At 38.8% G+C, this 22,761-nt stretch overlaps 1 protein-coding gene across 3 annotated transcripts in view; it reads right to left on the reverse strand.

The window, feature by feature from the left end:
• The window catches only part of whrnb (whirlin b), a 125,446-nt gene that overhangs the window by 67,820 nt on the left and 34,865 nt on the right, over positions 1–22,761 (reverse strand). For all 3 annotated transcript variants that reach the window (XR_005129252.1, XM_017691234.2, XM_017691235.2), the window contains exons 3-4: positions 16,088–16,306; positions 9,176–9,301 (exon numbers count right to left, since the gene is read on the reverse strand). Coding sequence is in view for 2 of the 3 variants with exons in the window: in XM_017691234.2 (XP_017546723.1) it covers positions 9,176–9,301; positions 16,088–16,306 (345 nt within the window). In the remaining variant the exon portion in view is untranslated. The remainder of the gene's footprint in view (positions 1–9,175; positions 9,302–16,087; positions 16,307–22,761) is intronic.

Below are 22,761 nucleotides of genomic sequence, written 5' to 3' on the forward strand. Positions count from 1 at the left end.
ATGTTCATGACTATTTAAATATTCAAACATTTTGACTCCTATCTATTAGAATATAATATAGAATATAATTATTATTGCATATTCTGTATATATTTTTATCTTTTATTTAATTTGTCACCAAAACAAATGGAAACTGTCAAACACAGTTATGTAATCTGTGGATATAGAATGTGAAACAAATGGAATTCATTGGAAACTATGCAAATAATTATGTAATTACTTAGTTATAATTAAATAGCCTAGCAAGCAACAATAAGTTTAGACTTCTAAGGGTTTATTACACTATTAACAGGAGGATTTACATTTTCTTCAGTGAGATAGATGCTTGCAGGAAAGACCTCTAATTAATGGCCTAACTACTGCTGCATGCATAAACAAAGTGATTTTTGTTTTTTTCCCACAACTCTTACTGAGAGTCTTTTAGTGTTGTATTAGAATTTTGCAATGCACCAAGGCTGGTAATGAGTCTGCATAAATACATTTGCATACACACTTCAAAATTATTCAACCCCCTTAAAAGTCATTACATTCTTCTGGATTACAAATTTTGCTTAGACAGACTGTCAGAGCCAGTATTTGCATTGCAAACCAATATGCTCTTAAAGTCAGTTTACAAAGGCGATCATCTGCCAGCAAATCTTCTAAAGCAATTAAAAACTGAAAAAATGCTCCTTGCATAAGTATTCAACCACTTTAGAGTAGTGTTTAGTGGGTTCAACCTTTCCTGCATTAACACTCTGTTGGGGTGAATTTCTACCAGCTTTACGCCCTATTTGGGAGAGATTTTCTCCCACTCCTCCGGGCAGATTACAATTTTCAAATAGTGCCACAGATTCTCAATTGTTTAAGATCTTGACCAAGCTTCCAAGCTAACTTTTACCAGACTTAAGAAGCTTGTCTTGCAGTATCTCCCTTTATTTTGCACATCATTCATCCATCCTTCATGATATATTAATAACATCATCATAACATGGTGCTGCCACCACCATACTTCACTGTTGAGATGGTGTTTGTTGAAGAATGATCAGTATTAGATTTGTGGCACACACAGCATTTTAAATTTTGGCCAAAAACAAAATTTTTGTCTCATCTGACAACAAAACCTTATCCCATATTTTAGCTGGGAACAGATATGCTTTGATGTGTTTTGTCTTCAGTGATGGCTTCTTTCTAGCCACCCTACCATACAGGCCAGTTTAACGCAGAACTCTTAATATTGTTGAATGGTGCACCTTCATTCCATTCTCAGCTATTGAGCTCTGCAGCTCCTTCTGATTGATTGTTGGCTCTGATGTGGAGTTTGTGGGATTGCATCTGGCTGGTTTTATCCAGCTTCTAATTCCAAACTTTTGATCCAACAGTGCTCACTGGAGTATCCAAATACATGGATATTATTTTGTAGTCTTTTTCTATCTTGTGTGTAACTATAACTTCATCTTATATTTCCTTAGAATGCTCTTTGGTGTTCATTTGGTGTTCATGCGTCAGATTCACAGTCTGACCAGTCATTATTGATTTAAGGGGGTCTTTTATCCAAATAAGGTGAACCTTTTAAATGTTGCACAGGTAGAGACCAATTATAAACCAGTTGTGTCCTCATATGGGCACTATTTTTCATCTGTTTAAACTTGGAGCATCTATAGCTCAGGGGCTGAATACTTGTACAAGCTACATTTTTGATTTTGTCATTTTTGGCACAGAATATTTTCTTGCATACTATATAAGTTCAATTATTGCAATCTGATTCTTTATTTTTTTTAATATGATATGATTGCACAGAGTATCAATACCTTTTCAAGGCACTGTATGTGTGTATAGGTCTCACTAACTGCACTACAAAAAAAAACAAATGTGGCATTTTGACCAGTCTGTCCATGCTGTATTAGAATGTATGCAGATGTATGTTTACATATGTGCAGTAAAAGTGACAGGGCTAGTGGCCTGCCACAGTGCCACAGGCTGGACAGCAGGGAGAGCAGGAAGAACAGGCTGTTTCAGCTCAGCTGCTTAAAACAGTGGAAAATAAATGGGTTACAGAACATAAAGCAGTTATGACACATTAGAAAGCAGTCATAACAGTAAAGCAACATGAAATGCAATTACTTTGCTTTACTTCCATGTGGAAACTGAAAAGTAACTTTACATTGCATTGGTTTGGCTTGACCTCTTCACCAAAGAACAGTTAGGAGGGATTTGCTTTATTAAAGAAATAACCCTTCAATTCCAAGACAAAAACAGCTATTTCTCTGTATTGTATAATATCCGAAGAACTCCTTGACTATTTTTTTTTCTGGACAGACAAAAATATGAACACTATCATTCTGCTGATTAAACTAACCTGTTAGCATGTCCACAGCTATTGGAATGTGTGCACATGCTCAATTACAGTGCAACTAATAATAACAGCAGCATGGAGCTTCTTTTATACAGTGATAGAAAACAAAAAGCTCCAATTCCACAAGCTAAACCCTTGTACTGTGACCAGTGTGGTGTCCGACACTGCAGTGAGAAGATTTCATTGAGTAAAAGGGGAGAAACACAAAGTGTCTGATCCAGAATGCAAATTTGGCCTGATAAATTAAAGACTAAAATCTGCATACATCAATTCAAACCTAAAACCAAGTAAAAAAGTACATCTGCAGTAAGAGTTACTATGTTGTCCTGCACCTAATGGCTTGTAAATCAATGTTAAAGAACAATCTGATGCATATCGAGTATATCAGGGTCTTGGCACCCTCTACACTGACAGGTTTTGTTTCATTGTGTTTTACTGAAATACTATACATATTTTGTCTGACCTGCATGTTGGTTTTAGGAAAATCCTCTTATAATGTTAAATATGGAAAGGACTATAAATTAATGTAACTGAATGAGTCAACCAGTGATTATACATAGTGAACAATGTGTTGAAAACAATGACATTTTTAAAGTCAGAGCATGTCAGTATTTCATTTCTGGATTCTATTGCATTTATAAACATTAACTTCAAAGCTATGAGACATAACTTGGGTCATAAGCAGCCAATCAGACTCATGATCTTCATGACAAGCAAGACAAAACAGCCAAGGTAAAAATCAAAACAGCAGGCAGCACTGCTACAGAGTTCTCAAATATTTAGACCTCTGACCTTCCAAAAATGTAGTCTAAGCTCTGTCCCACTTCAAAAATAAATAAATAAAATAAAACTACACAAGAAAAACACAAAATCAAAATTGCAGACTAGAACAAAACAACCACTACCTGTTTTGGCTTTGATTCAAGTTTCATTGGTCTTACATGCAAAGATATTTGCCAATCTAATTGAATACATTCTGACTATAGAATAAGACTGAGGTGTTTATATTCTCACTCTACTCAACAATCTGATGGAAAGTCTCTGTTTACATGATCGCTACAATAATCCAATCCAAAATTATGTGCATGCTTAGAGAAGCACTTAAATGTCAGACTCAGGAAAATGTACTTCACATGTATTTATTAAAGAAGGACGAGAGGAAGACGTTGTGTTCTGAGACACATAAGCTGGACGCCCCTCCCACCGCCGTCTTTTAAAGTTTAAAGCATAATCTTAGACCAGTTTCTGCTCCTGCCATGTTGAACGTTATAAACTTTCACTATGAAGTGACGGACATGTGCAGAACATACTTAAACTTTCCAATTGGGAATGTACTCAGATACAGGCGTTTACATGGTTATACTTAGATTATTTACAAGATTACTCACTTTGCTCAGTCAAATAGAAACTGTATTCCGATTGGCCTCAATCAGACTAGGCTATTCCGATTGAGGAGTATATATGGACATATTCTATTCCAGTAGACCTATTAACTGGATTATTAATTGATTAATAGGCTACATGCAAATATGGCTATTGAGAATTGTTAGAAAACAAGTGAGAGACCTTTTCTGACAAACCAAAACTCAAATAAACAGTAAACATGTAATGTTGATAGATGTGAAGGGCTGGTGCGGTTGGCTGTTAGGCTACACCTGCTTCATTTACGCAGCCACTCTGTTTTAGCTTAGTGACAATGTGATATTACTGGTGTGTGAAATTTTATGGAACAGAGGCTCTGAAAATTACATCCACAGCAACATAGGATATATACCTTTCATAACAGAAGTATCTGGCACTAGTGCGTGAGATAGGATTCAAGCAATAACGGTGGAAAATGGAAAATGCAATACACACATGGCGCTACTATTCATTAGTAATGAGTGGAAAACATGCCAAACAGAAAAGCAGGGCCGTCATGACATTGTTCTCACTGTGCTTTATGTCTTTAATAAAAGGAGTTTATTTTTAAGAATTAAATACTAAATTTGTGTCAGAAAAGACTGCGACTCATTTAGAAAAGAGATTCATACACCTCCATTTGATTTCACTGCGGCAAAACTAAACATGTCAGAGATTTTCACAGTACAACTTCTTTTCCTGTACCAATATTGACACTGAAGACTGGAGCAACGGCTGATATTTTTATCTATATTGTTCTGTTAACCTACTAGATGATATTCAAGAAATATCAACAACACTCTTTAAAAAGGGCTCTATACAGTTATCTTAAAAACTCCTTGTTGATCTTCCAGACGAACGCATCCAGAGTGAACACATTCTCCACAGGAAACAAACTTAAATATGGCTTATTTTATACACTTAAGATATTAAGATTTTATGTTTTTCCTTTACCAAATAAAAAGGACCATCATTGTGCATTGGCAGGGTGTTCTCTGTAGAGGATGTGCTCATTTATTTTCACATAGAAAACCAACAAAATGTAATTTGACATCAGGTACCGGTCTAAGTTCTACAACCTGTAACCCTGCAAACCTTTTTGGTGCTATATAGAATCAATTTTAAGGCTCTTTAAATAACCATATACAACAGGTTCTCCATCATAGAGAACCATTATACCATTTATGCATTCAGATGGTTCTTTGACCTGCCTGATGTATTTTATATAATGTTCTATACACTTTTAAGAAAGATGGTTCTTCAAGGATTTTTAGTAAAGAAAATGGTTCTATATAGAACAATAACACTCAAAGAACCTTTTGCATCATTAGGTCATCATAGGGTTCTAGAAAGCATCTACATAGAATGGAATCCATACATCTACATAGAAAATGCTGTAGATAGTTCTTTACAGAACCTCTGAGAAAAGGGTTCTATCTAGCACCTAAAAGGTTCTTCTATTGTTATGATGTCAAACTTGTAACGATAGAAGAACCCTTCTGGTTGCTATATAGAACCCTTTTCAAAAAGGTTTAATAAAGAACCATCTGTAGCACATTTCTGCACATCAATCTGAATAACCTTTTCATGATGCAAAGAACCCTTTAACCATGCAAAAGGTTCTTTGGGTGTACTAAAGAACCCTTGAAGAGTCATGTTTTTTTAGGAGTGTATATAGCTGGTATCTTTACTTTAGATCCTTTGAAGACAGAGAAGTATGATATGGGTTAATATTATTATTCTGCTGGTGCACAGTGACATCATCAAAACTCAAAATGTTATAGAGGCAGACAAACGTTATCATATTTTGAGAAGGATTATAGGAACACAAGACATTTGTCTCATATTTGATATCATGTGTGAATCATGCTTAATATGACCAGGGAGACTGGACAACTATAATAATAATAATAAGATCTGTTACAGGTCTTATTGCTGCCATCAGTCAAGGAGTCTTTAGGATGCAACAAGCAAGCAGTGATCAAAAGAGACCACTCAGAATCTCCGTTCACCCTCAGAGTGCTGTGTTCAGCACTGAGACCAGTCTCTAAGAACACCGCTTTAAGACCAATCTCAGCTTCTGGAAGTGCACTGTGATAGTTACCAAAACAAACAATCAAAAAAAAACAGCACTGGCTCATTTCAAAGTAACATTGGAAACAGAGGAGTATGAAGCCTTTCATTAATATTTTCACTCCTGCACAAAGGCACAGAGAATACTGATGCCTTTTGCCAGACCTATGAGATGTGGTTCTGCATTAGCAAGAGGAAGAGTTAAATATTTTGCTTGGTGAGGTAAAGGCAGCCGTTGGCTCTAAAAGACTGCTCTGTAGGAAGGTTTTGTATGTCCAAAATGGTAACTTTACAGGAGAAGAAGGATAATTTATTAATATATTAAGAAAACTTTAATAATTTTCTTTAAAAAATTGGTCTTTTTCTTCATAAAATGTTCACACAATGGATAAAAAAATCGTACAAAGTGGTATAAAAGGAAGAAAATTGAACTGGAGGTTTTCTTATAATATTGAGGATTTACTAGAGTCTATAGTAGAGAGACAGTGAGAGAGAGAGAGAGAGAGAGAGAGAGAGAGAGAGATGACCACATACCAGATGTGCGGTGTTGTGTAGCGTGACACAGCAGAGTGCTGCTATGGAATACATGCCGTGAGACCACCAATAAACATCAAGATCAAGTTCATTTTTACACTCTGCTCATATGAATGTAATTAAATAAAACTTTTTGCATCATTTATCACATTTGGCATCCACTATTTCAAGCTGAAACTATACAAGGTGAATAAAACTAGGCTGTAACATTAGCTGAGGTATCTTATCATTAGCATTCTCTGTTTGTCTAAAAGACTGTCTGCCTTTCTCTGTGTAAATGTCAACCTAAATGTGATCCACTGTGGTTTCTTTAGTCTCAATATGGCTTTAACGTAATATACTAATTAGAGATGCATCAACACTGATATTGCTATCATAAAATGGACAGATGCTGTGCTCATTTAATTGTATTCGTAAGAAATGCACCGATACCAGCCCAAAACCTGCTTTACTCTGTTTGACAGAATAGAATTGCAAAACATAGTGATTTTTTTATTGTGATGGTAAAACAGGCTGTAGCGAGTCTATACTGTCCTACCCATGCCCATCACTGCCTGCTTTTAGTTATAGTGCACAATGTGGCACAAGCTGCTAAAGTTCAGTTTCTCAGCATGTTTGCTCAGCACTCAGGTCCACAGTGTGTTCTACTGAATGAAACAGTAAATTTTTGACCACATGATTGTCCACAGGCAGAGCTGAGAAGGCACGTCAATGAGAGTATGTTGGTACAGTGTGAGCATATAAATCATAGGCTTTGTTCATACACAGTGGTCTACTGAAACATACGGCGTCACTGAGGAACAAGACTTTTGAAAACACAGTATACGCTTCATTAGCCAAACGAAAGACAAGCTACAGTATCGGTATGAGCAAGTACTAAATGAAAACATGCACTCTCGCTCGGTCTGAAAAAGGTATCGAAGCATCTCTAGTAGCAACAGTAAACTGCTAAGTGGTGTGTGGTGATGCACTGAGAAACTAAACAGTGCTCAGAGTCAAGCAACGCAACATGACACATCTGGTGTGTGATGAACAATACAGTAAAGAGTCAGAAAGAGTGTGTAATATGAGAGAGACAGAGAGACAGCTTAAGAGAGAGAGAGTGAGAAAAGGGGAGGTGTACAAGCAAGGTGGTAAAGAGAGACAAAGAAAGAACAGAATGTAATAGAGAGAGTATATTATAGAAAAAGAAGCAGGGAAAGAGAGAGAACATGACAGGAACGGGATCAAAGAGAGAGAGAGAGAAATGGAGAGAGATATGGAGAGAGAGAGAGAGTGAGAGAGAGAACAAGATGAGAACGAGATCAAAGAGAGAGAGAGTGAGAGAGAGAGAGAGAGATGGAGAGAGAGAGAGAGAGAGAGAGAGAGTGAGAGAGAGAAAGAGAGAGAGAAATAGAGAGAGAGAGTGAGAGACAGAGAGTGAGAGAGAGATTGCCTTAATTTATCTGCTTAATTTTCTCATTTATAATTATTTTAATTATCATTATTTCACTATATCACTATTCCGATCATTAATTCTGTAACTGCTATTAGTTCTACAAAGTATGTTCAACAGGTTGTCAACACTGTACTTGAGACAGTCATGCCTGTAAAGTTCAAACTTTGAATAAAAAAGAAAGAAGAAATAGAAATAGCAAGAGAGGGAGAGTAAGAGAGACAGAAAGATAGGAGAAAGAAAGAGAGAGAGAGATATAGAATATAAGGGAAAGAGAGATGTATAAAGAGAGTATAAAGGAGAGTCAGAAAAGAGAGATAGAGAAAAAGGGAAAGAGAGAGTATAAGAGAGACAGAGAGAGAGACAGACAGACAGAGAGAGACTAGAGAAAGAGAGAGCATAAGAGAAAGAGTACACATCAGGCTCTTTCCCTCTCCACTGTTTAACCTCTAATGAAGTCATTACTCCATCCTACAGATCTGCCCACAGAAACTCACAGAGCAGCAAAAAAGTCCACAAAAAGCAAAGTAACAGCTTTCAGCCTTCAGATCAGACAAATCTATGCCTTCTCCTTCTCTCTCTCTCTCTCTCTCTCTCTCTCTCTCTCTCTCTCAGTTCAGTCAGCACTAACTGCATCCAGGAAGAAGGCCTTGCCCAACAATGCCCCACAGCTGGACAGAGTCAAGGGCTTGCCTGGCCTCTCTTTGGTGATAATCATCTGCCCAGCTGCAACGAGCCAAAGCATCCTTCATCTTCACATCCATGGCCTTCAGTCAAGACATCAAACTTGCCATAGCTTGCACAGGGGCCAGATAAGCATTTAGCAGTTTAGCACTGCTTTGTTTTTAGCCAATGCTTGGCTTCGCTGACAAAGCCCAGATCTGAATTTAGCATTTTAGTGTTGCTACACTGTCACATGATATACTGACACAATGAATTTAATAAAGCACATCAAATGAGCCTAAACATATGCCAATGCTGGCATCGCCATCTGCTATTAGCTGATCATGTTAGTCCGAAACCGATGAGTTCTCTTCCCCTTCAGACGTGGAAGCATGCCAAGCAGAGAAATTATGAGAGAGCGAGTACGTCAGCATCACTTCGCATTGCTTTCAGAGCCAAAATGTAGTGATGAATATGTATGCGAGGGGCTGCCAAATAGAAATAGCTGCAGCTGCAAGAAGTGGGTGTACTAAGAGCTAAAATCAAATCAGTACTCTACTGTAAAGCCACGTGATCGAATTAAGCAGCAAAGTAACCAGCAAGCTCCTTTCCGGAAACCAGGCAGTCTTCAGGCTCAAGGTCACAACATCACACAAAACAGATTAGTCTTCATTCACTAATAGAGTAATAATGATAAGAATGCATTGCCTGAGGGCTTTAGCTTAGGGGCTTACCTTTAAACCTCCGTACTCTGCAGCTGAGCCCCTGTCCACTCCGGTGATGTAGATGCCTAGGGCATATTCTGCTCCCCCACGAATCATCAGACCCAGCGGACGCCCATCATCCAAGGAAATGTTTACCTGCACCCATACAATAAAGCGATAGTTCAGCAAAAAATAATCAAACATACATAGCTGTTCCCTTAAATTACCCCCCAAAAGTGGTCAGTCTGCCAAGACACATGCAGTGCCCTAAGTTTGTTTTAGTTTTGCACTGGAGCTTTGAGGCTGATGGAATTGAATGGATGGTTATTTCACACTGTGTTAAGGGTACGACGAAACCTTCACACACTGACCTAAAATCATATCTAGCTGTCTCAAATTACCTTGTTTATGTGGTCTCTGACACTGTACTACACTCTTTTATATATGAAAAAAGTAGCTTGAGGCAGTAATATAACAGCTATCTTAAACCTTCTTTTTTATAATTTTTACTTTTTTATAGATAATCTGGATTATCCGTTATATTGCCACCCAGCCACCCATAAATGCAAGCAAAAGCACAATCTGCTGCATCTTAGATCTAATTTCTATGCAATATTTATACGCTTATTTTACACTCACTTATTACCATTAAATCACATATTAAACATCACTGAGTAAATCAACATCTTTAAGTAATAAAATACTTTTACTTTGAAAGATACAAACATGCTTTCCTGAGATCATGCTTGTGTGGCTTCATTTCCTTCATTCGTTTCCTCTCTTAAATGCAGCGTGTGTTATGCTTTTGTGGGGAAACTTTGGACTGCTAAACATGCTCATATGAGTGAGTGAGTTACACCCAGATCATTTACATATAAAAACAAAAGGTGTTTTCAGTCGTTATAGAGAAGATGTCCTGGACTTCATTTATATATGCTTGTGGGAAACCATTAAGTTTTTATATTCATAATTTAATTGAATCATCTGATCATCAAAGATATCTGAACAATCAAAACATTATTTCTTTAACAATATGATCTACTAGCATACTGTATCAATCAAATACTGTATCTTGCTGCTGCTGTTCCACAATCTCAGTGACTGCTATGCTCATATATGCTAGCTCGGGGCAGTCGTGGGCTGGAGGTTAGGGAACTGGCCTTGTGACCGAAAGGTTGCTGGTTCGATCCCCTTGGCTGACAGTCCATGGCTGAAGTGCCCTTGAGCAAGGCACCGAACCCCCAGTTGCTCCCGAGGCGCTGTGGATAGGGCTGCCCACTCCTCCGGTGCAAGTGTGCTCACTGCTCACTAATGTGCATGTATGTGGGTGTTTTACTGCACGAATGGGTTAAATGCAGAGGTCTAATTTCACAGTGTGTAAACACAGTGACAAATGGTCGTAAATTCTATTCTATCAGGAGTTACAACCCAAATGTTAAGCTACTTTGTCCTTTTAACAAAAATCAATCCACCTTGAGGGCCACAACATTTTGTCCATTTTATTGAAGTAATGTTTTACCATCTTGTCTATAAATACACTATATTGCCAAAAATATTCACTCACCCATTCAAATCATTGAATTCAGGTGTTCCGATCACTTTCTTGGCCACAGGTGTATTAAACCAAACACCTAGGCCTACAGACTGCTTCTACAAACATTTGTGAAAGAATGGGTCTCTCTCAGGAGCTCAGTGAATTCCAGCATGGTACCATGATAGGACGCCACCTGGGCAACAAGTCCAGTCGTGAAAATTCCTCACTACTAAATATTCCACAGTCAACTGTCAGTGGTATTATAACAAAGTAGAAGAGATTGGGAACGACAGCAACTCAGCCACAAAGTGGTAGGCCACATAAAATAACAGCGTAGGGTCAGCGAATGCTGAGGTACATAGTGAGCTGAGGTCACCAACTTTCTGCAGTCAATCACTACAGACCCCCAAACCTCCTTCAGATCAGCTCAAGAACAGCGTAAAGAGCTTCATGGAATGGGTTTCCATGGCTGAGCAGCTGCATCCAAGCCTTACATCACCAAGCGCAATGCAAAGTATCGAATGCAGTGGTGTAAAGCGCCGCCACTGGACTCTATAGCAGTGGAGACGTGTTCCCTGGAGTGATGAATCACGCTTCTCTGTCTGGCAATCTGATGGATGAATCTGGGTTTGGTGATTGCCAGGAGAATGGTATTTGATTGACTGCACTGTGCCAAGTGTAAAGTTTGGTGGAGGGGGGATTATGGTGTGGGGTTGTTTTTCAGGAGTTGGGCTCAGTCCCTTAGTTCTAGTGATGCTTCAGCAGACCAAGAGATTTTGGATCATTTCGTGCTCCCAACTTTGTGGGAACAGTTTGGGGATGGTAGAGTTTGGAAGAACTTGACTGGCCTGCACAGAGTCCTGACATCAACCCAATATAACACTTCTGGGATGAATTAAGAGTGGAAACTGCGAGCTAGGCCTTCTTGTCCAACATCAGTGTCTGACCTCACAAATGCGCTTCTGGAAAAATGGTCAAAAATGCCTATAAACACAATGCCAAACCTTGTGGAAAGCCTTCCCAGAAGAGTTGAAGCTGTTATAGCTGCAAAGGGTGGGCTGACATCATATTAAACCCTATGGATTAAGAATGGAATGTTTTCATATGCATGTAAAGGCAGACAAGTGAAATGTTTTGGCAATATACATGACTCGGTATGTGCTAACAAATACAATACAAACAAAAATCCAAACTTTGCTCTGTTTTAAGCTTAAGCTCAGCAACAGCTGCTTTTTTCACATCGCAGGAAACTTTCAGTAGAGCAATTTCTTGTAAAACATCTCTTAACAGCTGAAGCTTCTTGATTGCCAACTTCTTGCTTGTATTTTCCTGTTCTACCTTAAATGGTGCCTGAGGTGTAATTGATGCACCATTTAAGGTTGACTGTTTCGCATCACAAATTAAACATATTGGAAAACCAGCTGGAGCGCTTATAAATGCAAATATGTCTGTACATTTGTCTCTAAATTATCAACAGTTTAAATCTCTCTTTTCTTTGTGTTCCTGTGTTGCACCATTGTCCTGGAGAAATGCTGTTTCATTTCACTGTGTACTTGCATATAGATGAAATGACAATAAAGCCTCTTGAACTTGAACTTGAGCCTGTACACTGTATTCGTGTTGGCCACCTTTAGTAGGTGAAGTGCATTTACCTACTGTTTATGTAGCTGCCTTTTGTGCCAAACACTCCAAAGTAAACTTGAAGAGGTCAACTACTCTGTCCTGACCTACCATATCAAAAGGAAAACAAGCCTTACATGACAGTTGCAGTCGCTGATTACCCAGTTTAATTTCACTGATAATAATCAGCACAGCATTCACAAAAACATGGCTTTTTTTAGTATAGCTTGTTTTACTAGCAGCACCACACTTTAGACAGTGTGATGAGCTTTCTGCCTGTACATATCAAAACGTATTTCAGCTAGCACAGTTAGTGCAGACAGAAGTAGCAGTCAAAATAAAGCAGTGTTAACTCCATGAAAAAAGATGTGTCTTGCATTTTTTTCATTTTCAGACAAAACACACTGTGACTCCTCCACCCCACCCCCACCCCCTTAAGCTCTATGGAAAATAATTTCCCTCAGACGGTTAGTTGTAGCCAAACTGGGGCTAAATTACTGTAGACTGAACAAAGGCTAAAGTGTGGCTAAACTTCTATAGACTGAGCAAGGGCTAAAGTGGGGCTACACTTCTATAGACTGAACAATGGCTAAAGTGGGGCTAAACATCTATAGACTGAACAAGGGCTAAAGTGGGGCTAAACATCTATAGACTGAACAAGGGCTAAAGTGTGGCTAAACGTCTATAGACTGAACAAGAGCTAAAGTGGGGCAAACGTCTATAGACTGAACAGAGGCTAAAGTGGGGCTAAACATCTATAGACTGAACAAGAGCTAAAGTGGAGCAAAACGTCTATAGACTGAACAGAGGCTAAAGTGGGGCTAAATTTCTGTAGACTGAGTAGGGGCTTAACCTGGGCTAAACTACTGTAGACTGAACTGGATCTAAACTGAAGATTGAACAGGAGCCACATTGGTGCTAAACTACTTTAGAATGGATGGGGGATAAAAAGGGGCTAAACTATTGTAGATTGAGTAGGGACTAAACTGGGGCTTAACTATTCTAGACTGAGTAGGGACTAAACTGGGGCTTAACTATTCTAGACTGAATAGGGACTAAGCTGGGGCTAAGACCTAAATAAATGTTTTTGCAGCTTTTTCCCCATATATGGATTCTATAGACTGAAGAGTGAATAATAATTTCTTTTCATTCTACACCCAATACTTTTTATTCAGAAAGAAGGGACCAGTTGGTTTTCTATATTTTTTCTCTTTAATGTGATTTAGCAAACAAAACAAATTCCCAAAACGGTGCTTATCACATTTGAAGCACAGTCATTGGGTTACTTCAATCATTACCAATATCCGATTATATCACCTTATCGCCCAGGTCTAATTTCATATAGTGTTACAAACAAAATTAGCAAACAAACAAAATAAGTCTTCTTAAGATTACTTAACAATTTGCATGTGCAAATTTCAAGTGCAAAACTCAGACTCCAAAAATGATGTAGATGATCAATAATTTGCAGTAATATGAGGTTCTACAACTGCAGCAAGTCGTTGATTCAAAACATAATACAAATCATTCAGTGATTACACTTTTCATGTATCAATATTAGCACACACTGATTGGGACTTTGACAGGCAGCCAATGAGGAGAGAACTGCTAATGCTTTAATAACAACTTTTTAGCTCAACAACTTCTACAGTGATGGCGGAAGAAGCTTCTAGAACCCCAGACAGTAAACATAAACATTTAGAGATTCATTTGTGGTGCCTGTGTGATGAATGGTTATAGATCTGACTGGCTCAGATGGGAAATAAATCGTGTTGACAGACAGAAAGGGTTGCAGGCGAACAGAGCCAAGGCAGAGTGTGGACTCACTATCAGCCAGCTCCCTCTGGGCAAACGCAGTATATCACACACCTCAGTGAATTAGCTCTCCTGTTAGCCTATTCAAACGCCTTCTTCCAAACAGACTACATCACTGTCTCTTTCAATTACAACTGTTTCAAATCATATGAAGGAAAAAGCCTTGACTATGACTTGGAAAATGGCTTCTTTGGAAAATGGTTTGTAATTGGATTCACTCGAGTCCCGCTGCCTGGTTTTGGAAGCGTGTATGCTGGTATCTGCATTGGAATGATTGGGGTTTATTCATCTAGTGTAAGCAGTGGGGCTTAAAGCGATAGTTTGGCAAAGAATAAATGTACATGTTTGATGCCTGTAGTTTATCTTATTTGACTGTTACTGAAGCTGTGAGGCTAAGGTGGCTAACAAGTATTTAAAAAAAGTAGAAAATGTACATTTTAGGGGAGTTGGAAGAGACTAATGTTGCAAATCTCTAGTTCATTTCAAATAACTGCAGTTTGTTGCTGCCTGACAACATTTTGTGAACATGATAAAGGGCTAGTTCTTTTGCTGATCTTTCTTCCAGAGGCAATTTGGAACTCTTTAGTGAGTGATTCAACAATCGCTGGCCCCACTCTGTGAGTTTATATCGTCTATCACTTCGTGACTAAGCTATTGTTGCTCCTGGGTGCTTCCATTTCACAGTAATAGCACTTACAGTTGACAGGGGCAGATCTAGCAGAGCAGAGACTTCACAACTTACTTGTGGCAGAGGTGGCATTCTATGACAGTGCTATGTTTAAAGTCACTGAGCTCATCAGCACAACCCATTTTACTGCCAATGTTTGTCTATCGAGACTGCAAGGCTGTGTGTTTAATTTTATCCACCCCTTAGCAATGGGTGTGGCAGAAACACCTGAACTCAATAATTAGGAGGGGTGTCCCAATAGCATTGTCCACACAGTGTATATATGATCTCATTTACATGTAGATTTTGATTGGCTCCTGCCTGGAACACCAGTGGAAATACTACAGACTACACCAGTAGGCTAATCACTACCATGGTGACTTTATGAATAGCTCATGAATAGCCCAGTGTATCATACATCGCCAGAAACACATAAGAAGGTCTAATTGAGATTACTTAATAACTCGGTGTGATCTGAGGCAAGGATGTGATCATTTAGACAGGTTTGCACAATCCTAATTGCTGCACATAAGTTTCCATTACTTGTAAGCTCCTTGTAGCTCCGGTGCAAAACTAAAGAAGAAAACTTTGGACAACAAATATGTTGTGCAGGTACATTGTACATTGTGGGACAGTCGTGGGCTGGAGGTTAAGGAACCAGCCATGTGACCGGAAACTCGCCGGTTCGATCCCCTTGGCTGACAGTATGCGACTGAACTGCCCTTAAGCAAGGCACCTAACCTCCAATCGCTCCCCAGGCGCTGTGGATAGGTCTGCCCACTGCTCCAGGCAAGTGTGCTCACTGCCCCCTAGTGTGTACGGTCACTAGCGTGCATGTATGTGCGTGTTTCACTGAACGGATGGGGTAAATGCAGATGTCTAATTTCACAGTGTGTAAACACAGTGACAAATGGTTCTAAATTCTATTCTATATTGATCATTCATCAACTACAAACAATGTATTTGTACCCTCAAAGGTACGACAGTGGTTTTAAGGTCTAGTTGTGTACCTCAAATATGTTTTTTTTCCGTACATATTTGTACCTTTTCATAACCTAATGTTTTAATTCAGAACAATAAAATAAAAGTCTGGAGGCGAGACGGGGTGTGTGGAACTTGGAATTATGGCACAATTATTTTCCCTGACTAAAGGTACTGAGATCTGCCCTTGAGGGTACCATCCAATGACAAGAAGGCAACTGCCCCAGTGACAGTTTCGCACCTTTTTTCTGAGAGTGTACGTACTCTGCATATATGCAGTGCATTAGCTCTTTATGACACATTCCACAACTAGTCACACACTCACCCTTCTTTCTGCCCCCTGGTGTGGCATGTGTGTGTGTCCTCGACGCTGGCTGTCTGTGAGTCGCCCTCCTCCATTGACATGCTCCACCAGGTCTGGGGGCGGGGAGATGCTGCGGCCTTGTGGGTCCACCCACGTGTAAACATGATTGGTCACGTAGCCCCCGGGGATCCGACCCATCGAACAGACGGACATAGAGAGCTTCTTACAGCCTTTCAACACCTGCAGAAGAGTGGTAAGAGTAGAAAAATCATTTATTTACTATTAATACTTCTAATCTTGTATTCTTGTTTATTTCCATTAATATGTGCTTACACATTCAGTTTTGCAAAAAAACCCTAGTGAACAGGAGGACAGAAAGAAGAATACTTGTAACGAGAGCAATTTCTGAAGTTCCATCATTCCACTGCACATCCTGAGCTAACATAAATGACAAAATAAGTCATCATAAATCACAGCACATAGTGGGCACATTTATTGAATCCATCAGTGTGCACTAACAACCATTCTTCATCCAGCTTTAATTTCAGTAAATGTTATTATCACATTCCGTCCAAACACACTTTGCGCAGGAGGAAGTAATTTGTTCCTTTAAGGAATGGTACAGATGTTTGACATCAGAATTTTACAAAAGGAAATTACATCCTGTACAACTGAAAATGTCATATTCAATGACATTTGGAGGGTTTCGTGTTGGAGATATCCAACATAGTGACTGTGGTGGCTCCCCTTATCATGTTGGTCCACCTGACATCATGGTTGCTGTTTCATTGGCTGAAATCACCAACATGGTCATAAACATTTTTCACAAGTCAAATGAACTTAATCATTATGAAGGAACAGCTTTTTGATTACCAAAGAGATACTAATTATAAAATACTAGGTGACATATATTAGTTTGCTACCAAATGGGGGGCCAATTGACCAAGGTACAGGTCAGATAGCAACAGTTAGCTAGCTACTTTCAATTTTTAGAAAGAGAGTGGCACTTAGGGCCAATTCATTTAAGGGGGACAAGGTGTAGTTGGAGTAAATGTTAGCTAAAGAGACAGCTTATGTCCATGATTCATTTGCATACATACTGTGCGAAAGTCTTAAGCACCCAAGACACATTTTCAAAATCTATTTATTTGTGTAGTTTGTGTTTATTTGCTGAGATTCATAGAATATTCATTAAGAATGATTATATATATATATAATCATATATAATCATATATATGTCATTTATATATATATATATATATATATATATATATATATATATATATATATATATATAATAGTGATTTTATTGATGTTAGTTAGTTTGTTTAACCATTTTCAAGCCTCTCCTCGAGGAAGCCTAGTATTATATATTATATGTAGTTAAAAAGCAACTCCTGGTTTGACCAATCAGTGCTTCAGTAAATTGGGCTCATGATGTAATTGATGATATTAACAAGTCTCTGTGGCGGCTGTGAAGGCGTCAAGGAAAAATACAGACCCAAGAAATTGATGTTACTTTTTATAGTTTTTATGTTCATTTGAATTATGAATATGACTTTATTCTAATGTATATTGTGATAAACTCAATGCTGAGGTAAAGTGTTTAAAAATTTGCTTAGATGCCTAAAACCTTCGCACAGCACTGTACATATAACTACAGCCAGTGTGCCCCATCTTTAAAGCTACAATTTTACATTTTGGAATTTACATTTTGAGACCCCTCCGGTTACATCTGATGAATACGAATATTTGATAAAGCTTACAGGTTTAACACTAACTGATGCACAATATAAAGTAAGATCAGGAAACATCAAAATCTGAGGTTAAACTGTATGAATAAATGAGGATTCACTATTAGGCAAAAAAAAGTTAATGTTGCCCCTTTTACGTATGTATTGTAAATGCCTATTAGTAATTTTAAGGTCTTTAAGAGTTAATTAATGACCACAAACAAACTCATTGTAAACTATGCACGAATGCTTAATAAAGGTGGTCTTGTTTTAAAGCAGTACCCAAATGTTTAATTTCCAGTCCTGCCTTCCACTCACGCCTGATTCACAAGATGTTGTGACAAACAGGATAGGTGATTGAGCGGCCACAGCCAGACAAAGCCAGACAATTCTATAGAAGGCCTATATTAGGCTGCTAGGCCCTGGGTGAAGCCTTGCAATCTGGTCTTCCTGGTGTCTGTGCTACATTTCTCCCTGGAAAAGATCCGCAGTCATGTCATCCGTCTCTTGTTTTATATGATAGCTTCATAGGGAGACAGGATTTTTTTCTGCTACACTTGAAATACAAACATCTCCCCATGCTCCGCAGATGAAGCTTACAGCTGTCTAACACGCTTGTCTTTTGGTGAAGATGGGATCACTCAAGCTTGTATTGACTCTGAGCCCCTGGGAGAGAGCGGAGGAAGGTGAAGAGAAGAGAGAGAGGGAGGAGCTGAAAGAGTACCATGACTCAGAGCTACCCATGTATCAATAGCACTAATACAAAAAGCCTTTGGAACACACCTGAATCTCTTGATACTCTGACTGACTGACACTGACTCGCTGAAGAATGCTGCCGGAGGCACTCGCTGAAATCACTTATCCAGGGAGAACCCAGCATTCCCTAGATCACAGAGGTGTTTGATCCCAACCCAGACGTTTACATGAATTGGCTGAGTTGTTCTGTAGCAGACTATCTGAAGAAATAGGTGCTGACACAACCAGACACTGAAACACTCTCTAATACAATGTCACAGTCTGAGCTTATTGTTATGATGGTTAAAGATTCTCTGGGAACTGTTTTGGCTTTCACTGCTTGCACATTAAGCAAGGTGCTCTAGATAAGTGTGTCTTCTAAATGAATAAATGTAAATGCAAATGAGTTGCCAGTTCATTAAGCACATTGGGACTTGTATGTACATTAGGACTTTCCAGAAGTCCCAAACACTTCACTGACTTCAAACGGTAGTCTAACTAGTGTGTTCAGTCAGATTTACAAATGGAAAACAGCAGCAGCAGCTCTGTGCCAAGACTATATTTTGAAAGAGTCACTTTACTACAAGGTAAAATACACCATATGGCCAAAAGTATGTGGACATACCTTCTAATTATTGAGTTCAGGTTTTTCAGCTGCATCCATTACTAACAGGTACATAAACTGAAGCACATAGCCATGCAATCTTCTTAGACGAACATCACCAGTAGAAGGGGTTGTATTGAAGAGTTTGGTGACTTTAAACATGGCAATGTCATAGGATGCCACCTTTGTCAGATGTCAGTTCATGAAATTTCATCCCTGTTAAATCTACCCCAGTCAAGTGTATGTGCTATTATTGTGAAATGGAAGTATCTAGAAGCAAGAGCTCAGCCTCGAATTCACAGACACAGAGTAGGGCCATGTGCTGAAAAATTGCCTGTCCTCTGTTGCATGAGAGTTCCAAACTGCTTCTGGAAGCAACATCAGCACAAGAACTGTGTGTTGGAAGCTTCATGAAATGGATTTCCATGGCTGAGCAGCTGCATTTAGACAAATGGCCGCAAATTCCCACACAGACACACTCCAAAATCTTACGGAAAGCCTTCCCAGAAGCATTGAGGCTGTCATAACCACAAAGAGGAGCAGACTCCATATTAATGCACTTGGTTTTGGAATGGGATGTCCGACAAGGTCAAATAAGTGCAATGGTAAGGTGTTCACATTCTCTTGGCCATATATTCAACATGATAATATGCCTCTCACAAGCTACAGATAAAACATGTCTTCTATACTAAAACTGCCAACTATTACCCCATTTGAAATATGAACATACAAATAGTTTTATTGTTGCATTGATATGTGAAACCATTTAACATTTCACATTAGATACATCCTTTTTCATGAGTTAATCGTTATAGGTTAAAAATTTTTAGTTGTGTCCCTTAACATTCACTCAATCCTGTTGCCTGAACATATACACTCTGATATATATGGAACATTCCACAAGTCACATGTTTAACAGGGACTGTCAAATCGTCCTTAACATCAAGAAAAAAGTATGTTCATTCTTTTTTCTTTGTTATTATTGTGATATTGTGATACTGATGAGGTTACTTTGAAAGTAAATTGTTTTTTATAAAAATATCGCTGCTGTCGGAACAAAATCTCTGTTATTGTTGTTTTTCAGTTTTTGACATAATTTGAAAATGGCTGTTCCCATTTACATTGTGTGTAAATTTCTACAATGAATGGAGCAAAAGAAACAGCCAAAAATGACTTGCCACTAATGACTTAATGACACTAGCAGAAATCAGCATTAATGTAGAGGTGTTTTTTTCCATATTATTGATATTCATAGCCTGAACTGAAGGCCTAGTATTAGTACAGTTGTATTAGTACATATTTTTCCTCATACAATTTGCTTTAGTCCTTCTCTAGCCCTTAATCAGTAGTCACTTTCTTAGCACAGGACCATTGTTGGCTGGACATTTTTGGCTAGTGGACTGTTCTCAACCCCACAGTGATAATGAGTTGAGTATAAATAAATATAAAGTCCAGCTTTATTGCTCTATCTGATACACTCGTACCAACACAACATACTACCATGTCATTACTATGTTGCAGTCACTGCTGTGCTGAAAATGGACCACCACCCTAGTGATGTCTAGTCTTCAGGGGTTCTGTGGTGGTCCCTTTACACTGATAGAGTGGAGAGGCGCTGACAAACTACATAGCTACAGATATATAGTGTTTCTTGTAAAATAGCCAATGAGTGTAGGTAGATGTACCTAATAAACTGGTGATAGAGCACCCACAGGGTTAAGTACAGAAACAACCAAAGTAAGTTGTGCTGTGAAATGCTAAACACAGTACTGTATTAGAGACTAAGCCATTTACATAAATAAATACCACATTCCATAAGCAAATACCATCTTTCTTAGGTAAACAGCAAGTTACAACATAAGCAGCATACCTGGGAGAGTCTTTTGTAAATTTCCATGGATTTACAGTTATATGACAGAGATGGAGCTCTGTTAAAAATGCAGAATCTATTCTCGTTGGATGACTGTAGAACAGCGTTATTCATGCCTTGATTTAACAGCACTCGCGGACCACTCCTGAACAAAAGCAGGCGGCAAGGCTAAAAATAAACCCCACTCCTGTAGAACACAACACGGGCCTGCATCTGTAGCATCGGAACGGACCACTCAAAAAACCACAGTCATGTAACGGACTGCTCGCATACCAACCACCCCCCACCAAAGCAGAAGCATAAGAATGAAAATCTATATAAAGGACAGAAGTTGTGTAACATACAAAAGCACAGACTGCCCACTGAGAGAATGAATACACGGGAAACCATGGAGAAACAGCTGATGATTCATTTAGTTACAGCCAGAAAGAGAGAGAGAGAAAGAGACAGATCTATTAAAAAGCTGAGACTTAAGATTTGTAGGCCCCCTGCGGAAGAAACAGTCAGAGCAACCAGTCATTTCATCTGAACGCCATCCATTGATTTTACTCCATGTACTTCCCAGTGCTAAAGCACCAGCTGTAGATCAAATAACAGAAGAAATGACAGGAAGGATGAGAGAATTTTTGACAAGCCTTCACTGAATAATCCCTCAGAAATGGAGTGCAAACCTGATGTTTCCGTGCTTGGACACAGCAAACTTGAATGTAAGTCAATGGAACCAGACTTTTCCTGCCAAGTCATTTGAGCTGTTTCTTTTGGTCCATTCATCATGAAATTTACATATATTGTAAAGCAAAACAGATATTCTCAAATTATGTCCAAAACTGAAAAATGACAAAAATGGAGATATAAGGTTTTGTTCCGACAGCAATGATATTTTATGTTTTGGATGCAGGTTTGCTAGTCAATTAGCATAAACCAGCACAGACCAGCATGGCTATGAGGCTGGTTCATGCTGTTTTTTAGCAGGGTATAGACAGAAGTTTATTATACCGTGTTAAAACCACATAAGCAAGCATCATGATTTAGTCATGCAGTTTGCACAATGCTAACTAGTGCATATAAGTTTGAGCTAGCTTGTGGTAGAGTGGACTCTACGTGGCCTGGAGGTTAGCATGTTGGCATGTTTAGAAGAAGTTCAGGCAGAAGATTAAATGATTCTCTTTCCCCATTTCTTTATTGCACATTATCAAACATCCAAATGGCACTATAAAAGATCCATCACCATGGCACTTGCACACAACTATTTACACAAAAAATAAAACTCAATGCATGACAGGCATGTTGTTACCCTTCCTTGACTCTTTTCACTTAATTTCCCTCTCTACCTCAGGGTCCCTCCCAGTGGACTATACCAAAATTAAATTCAGATATTCATAAGGCAAAGTAGTCACATTCCCAGTTCATTAACAGTTTTTTCTTTTCAACCTGTGCACCCCCTGTCCCTGTGTCCGTCCCAGGCCTGCAGACCTACAAGAGGACCAAATGACCCACGCTGTCACTCTTATCAAGAAACAGGTAAGTAACTGTCTCTTTGCGTTCATTAAAATAAAAGGCCCGGTCATACTTTTGTCTCTTATAGTCTTTGTTCATGGTTGCTGGTGATATGCTAGACAAGCTAGCATCATCACATAGCTCCAGTGCAAATACTAAAGAGGCACACTTTGGAGACCAGTTATGTCTTTGATGATAGAGTATGTTCAGGGTCATTTTTTGCAGAACTACTGCTTTAGAACATTGACTATGTAGG

This window comes from Pygocentrus nattereri, chromosome 20 (genome assembly GCF_015220715.1).
Source record: "Pygocentrus nattereri isolate fPygNat1 chromosome 20, fPygNat1.pri, whole genome shotgun sequence".
In the NCBI taxonomy this organism is placed as follows: Eukaryota; Metazoa; Chordata; class Actinopteri; order Characiformes; family Serrasalmidae; genus Pygocentrus; species Pygocentrus nattereri.